This window comes from Halyomorpha halys, unplaced genomic scaffold (genome assembly GCF_000696795.3).
Source record: "Halyomorpha halys isolate HHAL.00 unplaced genomic scaffold, Hhal_1.1 Scaffold100.1, whole genome shotgun sequence".
In the NCBI taxonomy this organism is placed as follows: domain Eukaryota; kingdom Metazoa; phylum Arthropoda; class Insecta; order Hemiptera; family Pentatomidae; genus Halyomorpha; species Halyomorpha halys.
Genome location: NW_027112088.1, coordinates 885,495 through 896,142, shown reverse-complemented (window position 1 = coordinate 896,142; position 10,648 = coordinate 885,495). Strand labels below are relative to the sequence as shown.

At 30.2% G+C, this 10,648-nt stretch overlaps 2 protein-coding genes across 3 annotated transcripts in view; one reads left to right on the top strand and one right to left on the bottom strand.

Annotated features, from left to right (window-relative positions):
- beta-PheRS (phenylalanine--tRNA ligase beta subunit) overlaps positions 1-6,949 on the bottom strand; it is a 15,035-nt gene extending 8,086 nt beyond the window's left edge. The window contains exons 1-8 of one of the 2 annotated variants that reach the window (XM_014415444.2): positions 6,759-6,949; positions 6,637-6,692; positions 6,400-6,554; positions 6,238-6,313; positions 5,898-6,164; positions 5,638-5,817; positions 3,558-3,733; positions 3,232-3,436 (exon numbers count right to left, since the gene is read on the bottom strand). In XM_014415444.2, the coding sequence (XP_014270930.1) occupies positions 3,232-3,436; positions 3,558-3,733; positions 5,638-5,817; positions 5,898-6,164; positions 6,238-6,313; positions 6,400-6,554; positions 6,637-6,692; positions 6,759-6,816 (1,173 nt within the window). In that variant the 5' untranslated portion in view covers positions 6,817-6,949. Of the gene's footprint in view, positions 1-3,231; positions 3,437-3,557; positions 3,734-5,637; positions 5,818-5,897; positions 6,165-6,237; positions 6,331-6,399; positions 6,555-6,636; positions 6,693-6,758 lie in introns of those variants that run through there. The other variant, XM_014415445.2, reaches the window with a different exon arrangement.
- Positions 6,950-6,995: 46 nt separating this feature from the next.
- LOC106677476 (ATP-dependent RNA helicase DDX54) overlaps positions 6,996-10,648 on the top strand; it is a 13,070-nt gene continuing 9,417 nt past the window's right edge. The window contains exons 1-6 of the mRNA XM_014415443.3: positions 6,996-7,137; positions 7,215-7,408; positions 7,747-7,914; positions 9,368-9,576; positions 9,650-9,796; positions 9,933-10,101. Of these exons, the coding sequence (XP_014270929.1) occupies positions 7,232-7,408; positions 7,747-7,914; positions 9,368-9,576; positions 9,650-9,796; positions 9,933-10,101 (870 nt within the window). The 5' untranslated portion in view covers positions 6,996-7,137; positions 7,215-7,231. The remainder of the gene's footprint in view (positions 7,138-7,214; positions 7,409-7,746; positions 7,915-9,367; positions 9,577-9,649; positions 9,797-9,932; positions 10,102-10,648) is intronic.

Below are 10,648 nucleotides of genomic sequence, written 5' to 3'. Positions count from 1 at the left end.
TATTGATTAATATTATAAACAGTAGTAAAGCCAATATACCTATGTAATTTCATTATACTATCTGAAAATTTGTAAACGCTCGCCAGATAAAAATCTCACTAGATGAACCATGTAATTATTCTTAGGGGACATATGTCCCAGAATAAAGTTATTTTTTCATTTCATTTCATTTCATTTCAAAGAAAAATATTCCTTCTTTCAATTATAATTCAGTTAAGACGAACTAGTTTATCTCCAATGAATAACTTCTAAGAATAATGGTTAAAATTATAGTAAATATACAGGGAAGTCCCATTCTAAGGATGGCATTAATTTCCCTCTCTCCCTATATCTCTCTTCCTCTCTCCCAACATAATATTCATTTATTTAACCTTTGGTTTATTATTTATTTATGCCTCCCTAATCATTGGTCATTGTTCAAATCATTAAAACTTTGATTTTTTTATTGATATAACTAGGAAATGGAGACAAGGCAGAGGCTCAACAGTACCTGTAATACTTAAATTTTTAAACAGGCAACTTAGAAATGGATACAGGACAGAAAATCAACAGTACCCACATTATAGAAATCTTTAATACAAGAACAGAAACCTTAGTTTTATTGTGCCAAATTAGCTTTATTATAGATGTGAGAACATCTATATCACTCAGTTGCATGATTTCACATATTCCTCTTTAAAAAAAGTTTTTCTTGTTTGTAAAATCCTATATACATACAACAATTTTATTGAAAGATATTGCAATATTTGGTTATCTATTACAAAGAACTAGCAGCTCAAGAAAGAAAATATTTCCTTAAAAATTTTTATTTCAGAGGAGGTATTATTTATTTGTTTTAAATATCTAATTACACAATATAAAATTTGTTAAAAATATCTAACTATACAATTATAAACTGTTATTATTATTGTATTCTCATTTATACATTATCACAGAATAGAAAGTATAAATTCAAATGATATTTAAACTAGTAGTCTTCTTCAGTATTATTTCTTCTAAAAGAAAATTACATTACTATGATTATTATTTTTTACTTGAATGAGACAAAAAAATGTAATCTTAAATCTTCAGACCTTCTAGCACAACAGATCAAAGAGGTCCTTGGCCTGCTTTAGCAAAGTCTGCCATAGGCCCCTGTTCTCAACTATAAACTCCCTTTTCCCCTCCGCATATCCTCTAAACTTTGCCCTTCAATCATACTATTGTCCAACCCTTTCTTCTAGTAGCAAAGATTTACTCCCGCGGTGAATTTTTTTCATTTGTCTATCCTTAACATCTCAACTTTTTTATGAACTATCTCTTATCTCTTTCTCAACCTGTCAAATCTTTCAGTAGTTGCTCCTATTTATAGTCTAGGCCAGTGGTTCCTAAACTGCAGTGGCACTCAGGGGTGCCACAAGTGAATGTACATTTCTCAAAATTTTACAAAAAAAAAGTTCTGTGGGAAGTGTTTAGGAAGCGACTGGTCTAGGCCTCACTGCCATAGGTCACCACTGATTTAATTAAGGTTTTATATATGCAGGTGTAATTGGTGCGTTTGATATATGCAGGTGGTATTGATGCGTGATTGTAGGTTACTCCTTACCAAGTTTCTTAATGCATGGCACAATCTTTACCTTAACCTACAACAGATGCTGTGATACAATGATTATGGAGATTTAATCTTTTAAGTTTTAAACATTAACTACTTTATCTTTAGGGGAAGATGGTCATCTAATATTATAAAAAATTTCACTGGTATAAATACTATACAGTAAAAATAAAAAAAAATCCATAAAGGGCCAAGGAAGCAGGAACAGGTAGAGTTCCATGATTATGAACAATAAACAATTTCTGGGAGAAAGTATATCTATCACAACAACAAAGATTTGATAGTAGTATGGTATGAGATTCAAATTCATAATTCTGATTAAAATTGGAAAACAGAAAATACTTTTAAAATAATTCAGTAAATCTAAAAAACAAGAACTTAACTGCCACCATATACCATCATAAAAACAAATGATTCATTTCAGATTCTGAAGTACATAGTCTGGAATGAAGTTGAGAAAAAAAAAATAGTTTTCAACTTTTTATTTTTGAAATTTATTTACTTATTGACAAAAACTATTTTTTTCTTCTTGATTGTAGCCCTGACTATCTACTTCAAATTCACATACAACCATCTGTATATAAAATATATTCCAGAATTTCGATGATAATAGTAGCGAACCACTTAGCGAAGTTACTTTTAAAAAACATGCCTGAATATTAAGGATAATCGCAAACATTTTTTCATGTGTTGTTGAAATTAAATATGTAGCATAATATTTCATTTAATGTCTAGTGAATCAGTGGCTATTAGGATGGCTGTTATTCATAGAAATGTGAAAGCTTATGGGCCGTATACAATTTATCTACATGTCCCAAAAACCAACTGAGCCCATTTTTAAAACAAAATGCTCACTATTTAGTAAGAGTTATAATTTTTTCTATATATTAATTTCTGGGAAAATTAAAAACCCATAAAATTCCAATCATTTTTCATTTATTGGTTAGGTGAAGTTCTAGACCCATCTTCAAATTAAATGCCTCAATCAAAAAATTAAAAATCCATAAAATTCCAATTATCCTTCATCAATTGATTAGGTGAAGTTTTATACTCATATTCAAACCAAAATTCCTTAATCAACAAATTAAAAGCCCATAAGATCCTGATTATCCTTCATTGATTGGTTAGGTGAAGTTTTAGACCCATATTCAAGTCAAATTCCTCAAATAATTAGTACACTTGTCAATTTGTTGGTGAACTGAATTTCATCGAATACAAATAACTCACCAGTATTTAATGTTATCATTACATTTCCCTAACTGTAGTATATAGTTTAGTATACTGCATAGAATACTGAAGTTGCTTATTATATTTCACTAACTGCAGTTAGGGAAATAGAGTAACATTAAACAGTGCGGAGATATATTAATGAATATGACAAGAACATGAATTAAATTAAATTCAGTATATCAACCAATTGACGAGTATTCTAACACAAGGAATTAGATTTAAAAATGGACAAATATTGGGTCTGAAATGTCATCTAATTATTAATAAATTGGTAATTGGAGTTTTAAGGGTTTTTAATTCTTCCAAAAATGAATATATAGAATTGAGTCAATATTGCTTAGAATAGAGTCAGAACTCTCTTTAATTTTTTTACTTAATTGAATTGTTAAATAATATTTTAATTAACTTACTTGCTCAGCGAAACAATTTGTCTTTGGAATGGACTTAGAAATGTTGTTATAACCATAGGCAATGGCAGCATCCTCATAAATATCCACAGGATGAAGAATGTCATGACGAGTAGGTGGGACTTTCACAACAATATCAGAACCACCTGTAGATTTTGATGATAAACACATACGAGTCAGAAGGTTAGCAAGTTTACCAGCCTCTTCCCTAAAATAAATGTTATTTTTATTAGCTAGGTCATGGAATTTCTTTATATTTAGGTTCAAATATTTAAAAAAATAACAAATTCCTAAAATTTTGATATTACTAAATGATACTTAACACTTACTTAATGCCAATGTATTTGTTGAGTTTCTTTATGTTGATCACTTCTTTTCTGTAGTGGAATGAGGGAGTTCTGCGTTTACTTCCATCTGGCGAAATAACTTCACATGTTTCACAAGTGAATTGATTTTTGCAGTGATATGAAAATGCAGTCACAATAGTATCCAAAACAATATTAGCCTTAATTATAAAATAAAAGTAAGTTACACGTCATCATCATTATAAGTAATAATTTATATAGATATAAATATAGGAGAAAGGGCAGGGATAGAGAAATGGTATATATGATAGAGATAAAGACAATTCATCAAAGAAATTGGAAAACTAATTATAATAGACTGGTAAATAAAAAATATAAATCCTAAAATTTAATATCACTTTCTATTCAAAAGTAAAACATTTATTGAAACGTTTAAAGATCTTTTGAACATAAGATTAAAGGACAATGAAATGGGTCAACATATTAATGAAAAAAGACAATGATAAAGGATAAAACAGGCTATTAACAAGTAGATCAAGTATACACAGTACATCGAGAGTTTTAAAGCGATTAAAAGTTCCTATAAACTCAGATCCATAACTGATAACAGTAAGAAAGGTGTATGAAGATGTACTGCAAGTTGAGTAACTAAGGCCAACAAATTAATGGCATCTCAAAGCAGAATATTTGGAAATTCAGGACCTGTGTTGCTCATTCTAGAGAAAGTGAGAGAAAAGATATAAGTGGGCCAAGCGGAGCTCATAAGATATCTTCCTCACCAACCATTAAAATTATGTTTTGGATCGAGTATATCATTTTCTTTTAAATGTTTTCAGACTCAGCTAATTAATATACAAAGGCATTTAGCAACAGGTGAAAAATAAGTAAATTAAAATTGCTTGGTAATCAAGCAAGGACTGGACTCAAATGAGACAGTAGAGGTTAGATACGGCAGCCCTGGACTCAAGCCATTGGCCTTAGCTCATCTGCCATCCCTGATCTCGTTGACTAAAGTTTCTGTCGTCTCCCTTCCCAAAATATACCACCCTATACTTGGAATGGGAAGAAGAATATTATAATTATAAAGTCAATCACAAGAAAATTATAAAGTCATCATCTGTTATAGATTACAATAAAGGTATAAGAGGAGTTGATAAACACGATCAAATATTATCGTGTTTCCCCAGTATAGGAAAATGTGCAAAGGGATAAAAGAAAATATTCATTTATATACAAGAAAATGTTCTTTTATCTACTACCAAAATACTTATATATGTACCATTTATTAATATAATTATACGTTTTTCATTATAAAATTATAACACAACAGAAACAGGCATTGTTTCCTTTCGTTTAAATATTGCTGAAAAATTATTATAGAAAATCACATTGCTAAATGATAAAAGTCCATGGACGCCTTGTAAGTGGCGATACACCGCAGCAATTGCACACAAATTGGGCACACTTTCCCGAATATATTCCACAAACTAAATCAAAGGAACGCCCACAGAAAAGGTGCCATGTTTATTTTCAACACCAAATTAGGAAGGGTTCTTCCTGGCAGTGCTAAGTACCAATGCATTTACTAATCTGTTTTGAAAGGTATCACAAGCTTTAAAATTATTAATAATTTGCAATTTATTTTAACCAGAGTTGATTTCTTTTATTTAAATATTTTGTAATACTAACTGCCTAAAGTTATCTCAATATTATTTAGAAGAATATAAAATGAATAATACGAAATAAATTAATTCTTGCATAAAATTTAATATTCTTACTTGCCCACAAATTAAACATTCTCCAAATGTAAATAAGTTTGTACACAAAGAGTTGATAAGTTTTAAGTTTTTATGTAACATCCAATAATTGAAAAAAGGAGATTTTGCACTTTTTGATAATTTCATATAAATTATAGTTGCTTATTTTCAAGGTGTCTAGATAACTGTTATTGTTACAATGAAAATAAACCCTAATGTTCTCTAACAAATAGAAACAACAAGAGGAGCAACCCACTAGCTATGTTTGCTGAGTTGTAAGGAGTGGGTGATGAGTTAAGAGGAATTAATTTAATCCTACATTTTTATCAAAAATAAATTTTTATAACCTTATGAAGATCAGTAGCGGTGACTTCAATGAACACATTTTTTGTATTCAAAGTAATTCTTGAATGATGACCATTTATTATCGGTGGTAATGATAAAACAACTCCATTACTATCTTTAATTACTGGATAAACTGGACTATCTTTAATAATTGGTAGATACTGTTTCAACTGTGCATGATTCTATAATAAAATTATTAAATTAATTAGGGAAAGAATAATCAAATAAATAAATCATGTAATAATTCTATAAATATACTAACAGCATACAACTCCATAATTTCATGGCCAGTGTATTCTTTTTCCTGGTTTAAGGGTTTGAATTTAATTTGATCCGGAGGAAGAGCATCATAGATGAAAGGACCCTGAATTGTATCAAGATCATGGGTTCCTATGGCAACCAAAGTTCTTCTTCGGGCTAAATTTTGATGAAGTTTATCTTGAAGGTCAATGAAACTAGCATAACTATCACTGGTGAATGTAATATCCCTGAGAACAGCAGCTAGAGCATAAGGTCGAATTTTTTTTGTCTGAAAACCACAAAATTTACAATTTTTTAATTGCATTCATTAAAATTCAACCCAATAAATAGTATAAGCTTACATCAGACTTAATTTGTAGTGTTTGCATTAACTTTTGATCACTTGGTACAATTGCTTTATAGTTGGGATATTGAATTCTGTAAATTTAACAAGACTATGAATCAATGCAGTTATAATTCCATAATACAATAAAAACCTAGAAATGAAATAATATGTAAAATACTTGTTTTGAAAGACAAGTAAGGCAATAGTAAGTCCTTCCAAACACAGGAGATCATAACGATTTGCAGGCACTTCAATGCGGTATATAACATCATCTGAGGCATCTTTAGCAACACTTGCGCCTTGTTCTTTTATTAACATTTGTTTTTCACTAGTCTGAAAATTAATATAAAATAAAGAATAACTGTGATATAGTTAAATGCATATCAAATGAAAAATTAAAAAAAAAAAGCATTACCACATCATCTAATTCCAAACCAAAGTCAAAACAGAGGAAACTAAACTCCTCCTCACCTAAAAATGAATTGAATGATAAGAAATATGAAATTAAATAATAATTACAAATCTAACAGGACATACTGAAGCTCTGATTCAAGGCTTTGAAAAGAAGATCACGTTTAACAGATATTGTAGGCATGATTTTTCTCCTTATTAATTAATAATTTATAATTTAAAGAATGAATATAAGAAATAAAAGTTTATCAAAATCTTGACACGTTTCTGGAGCCCCCTCACTTATGCTTAAGCTATCTACCTATAACCTTCCAATGTAACCTCTAACACATTGCAACCTCCAACCACGAGGTTTGTGTCAGTTGTGAGATTTGTGGTTCATTTTAAAATGAATTTATGAAAAAGTGTTAATAATTTTAGTACCTTGCTGATGGACTAATTTATTTCTGCCGGACAACTTTGAACCGGATTCATCCCCTCATTTTTAAAGGACTTTTCTTTGTTTGTTAGTGCAAAATAAATATTTTTTTATGTTTTATAACTTCTTTTTAATTGTATTCACTTGAACATTTTATTGTTTAGTCTACATTCTCACAAAAATGGCACTTGTAAAGGATGAAGAACTTATTGGATTTGGTGATGGCTCAGCAGAGACTAATAAAGTAGACAAAAAAACTAAAAAATCTGGGGGTTTCCAGAGTATGGGATTATCTTTCTCTGTTTTAAAAGGTATTACGAAAAAAGGTTACAAAGTTCCCACACCAATTCAGAGAAAGGTATATTTGATATAATCATCTTAGTTTTTACATTTTTAATGATGTGTCAAAGTTGAACTTGGATTAATATGAGGAAAAGATGGTTAGGGAGGGTGTGTGGGGAGGAAAGAAGAGCACTAATAAGTGGTATGTTTTTTGTTTTTTTTTTTGCCAAAAGTTGCTGAATAATTTTTGTATTTTTTTTCAGCAGTTTGTGGTATATTGCAACTGTTGTTCATCTTAAATTTTGGCACTTTAAAATAAGTATCACTTATGTTCTTCTCTCCCAACCATCTTTACCTCCCTTTTTATTAATGTTTTCTTTCTTTTGAAAACTCATTTGATATAATTTGTTTTAGACAATACCTCTTGTAGTAGAAGGAAGGGATGTTGTTGCTATGGCAAGAACTGGAAGTGGTAAAACAGCTTGTTTCCTCTTACCATTATTCGAAAAGCTTAAAACTCATTGCACAAAGTCTGGTATAAGGGCGATTATTTTATCACCAACGAGAGAATTAGCTTTGCAGGTATTGCTATACTTTTTTTCTTTGTGCAATTATTTTCATATCTACAAGATTGTGCTTATGATAATGTATATTTTCTTTTGACTTGCTAGAATCTTGGCTAGTATCAGCTTTTTTTCTTTTTTACTACTTCCAAAAAAGGCTTTCAGATAGGCCAAACCTTTCTTTCCAGGAATTAGATTGGAAGCATCTACATTGATGATGATCTTCATGATTTACTGTTAAGTGATTACTCAAGGATATTGGGGGGGGGGGGAAGCCAATTCAAAGTAATAAGTAAGGACTTCATACCGCGATTTGTTATTCAATGTTTATAAATTATTTTTTACCACGTGACTGCATCATGCTAGCGCTGTTAGCCAACACACAGTGGCAGACCTTCTAAATTGAAAAATAGGAACTGTCTTCTCATCACCAAACCAATCTCACTCCATATGTTTGCAGTGTGGCTGAGTAGTTTATTTTGAATTTTGGTGATGATGGTGCAGTCTCAGATTACCTTCAAGATGAAAATAGAAAAATTATTCTGTGAATATGAAATGATCCCATTCTGTAGTAAGTGTTAGTGAAAATGTATGAATAATTATCTTAACAAATGAATCTGGATTATTAAATCCATAACTTTGCTCGTGAACAATAGGTTTACACAAAATTTCTTATTTAGAAGTTGATATTTAGGTTAAGTTTAGAACTCTGCTAAATATGGTCTCATTAAGACTGAGCCGAAACACAGCCAACTTGCAGTGCAGTCATAGGTATCTAAAAATTAATGATGAGAGAGATAGAGATAGTATTATGATTCATACTCCTCTTGAAGGCTTTCTCTGCTTTATTCGATCATCCTCTGATAAGGGAAATTTAGCCAGTTACTTCCATCAAGTCAATACATCAACGGCTGCAACACCAACTCTCCATGAAAGCTTTGGTTATCTTTTTTTCTCATTTCATATTTCATATCATCAACCTTAATGCTTATCAACTATTCTTTATCTGTTTTAGTATCATTACATGGCCAACTTTATTGTAATAAATTCTTACCCTTCTTAGCCTTGGACTCCATATTCCTTGGCAGATATATCAACCTTTTAAAGTAATTGCCTCAAATATCTCTGAGTCCTGTTCATCATTCATTTCCAGCCATACTGTAAAAGAACACACAATTTCTCTTTAAATTTGACGTTCATAAAATAATTCCTTTACCCAAACCAAGGTGTGATCTTCCTTTAGTATTAGACTAATACTGATTACAATATTAATTTCATTCATTTAATTTTGGACATTAAAATAATTATAAACTATTTGTTCGGTTTTTGACCGCAACCTTGACCATCTTCTTATATTTAATATTAATTTCGGTTTTTAGGAGTTGTGATTTTATATTCTTACAAATGTTTTTAATTGATGATTAAGTTTTATATTCACTAATGTACTTACTTGTGTTTTTTTCGATTTCTAGACCCTAAAGTTTTTAAAAGAACTGGGTAAATTCACTGGTCTGCGTTCCATCGTTCTTTTGGGGGGTGACTCAATGGAAACTCAGTTTTCTGCCATTCATGAAAAGCCTGATATTGTTGTTGCTACTCCTGGGCGATTTCTGCATATTTGTGTTGAAATGGATCTTAGCCTAAAAGATGTTCAATATATTGTGTTTGATGAAGCAGACAGGTATGAAGGATTTTGTTTTTATCATGGTATCCGCTGTTTAAAATTTCTTTTGAGATTTTTTTTTTTAATGCAGGTTATTTGAAATGGGATTTGGAGAACAACTAAATGAAATTGTTCAAAGACTTCCTGAAAATAGGCAGACACTTTTGTTTTCAGCCACTCTTCCTAAAGTTTTAGTGGAGTTTGCAAGAGCTGGTTTATCAGATCCTGTTCTCATTAGGTTTGTTTATTTAAATTTAAAGCAGCTTTAATTTACCAAATTTTTATAAATTGTTTGAAAACAGTAATTTTGTAATGGGCAAAAGTTTATATATATATATTAGATAGATAATATTTAAACAATTAATCTCTTTTAGGCTTGATGTTGAATCAAAAATTCCTGAGACTCTCCAGTTATCTTTTGTAAGCTGCCGACTTGAAGAAAAGACAGCAGCTTTATTGTGCCTTATGAATCATGTAATACCTAAAACAGCTACAACAATAATTTTTGCTGCTACTAAACATCATGTGGAATATTTGCATGCGGTAAGCTTTATATTTTATTGAAGCAATAGCTACTTGGGTTTATTGTTTTCAAAAGCACTGTCTCTGTATTCTTCTGCATATGAAACCTCCAAAATAACTATTATGTGTTCAAGGAAAGGAGTTTTTGTTTAGATGTTTGGCCATGAATTTAACTGAAACTTCTTTAGGCATAGTAGAGCAAATTAGTCTGGATCAGCCAAAATGTTAACATTTTCCTTTCTCAATAACTAAGTCCTATGAAGCTGTAATTATTAATAGTGGTTCCCCTTAAACTATAGATGAGCAATAAGTGGGGTTTCAAAAAATTGTAAACTTACTGGTTTATAAGAAATTATTTATAATACATAAAACAAAAAAATATTTTTTTCCAATAACTTAAACTATGAAAAAAAAAATCTCAAACATTATAGCCATATAAGGATAATGAAATTCTCTGCAATATAATGCTAAAATTATCTAAATCAGAACAGTGTTAGCAAAGATTTTTACTTGTATTTTTTAAATATTCTGCAATATATGCAATATCAATGCATTATTTGCAATATAT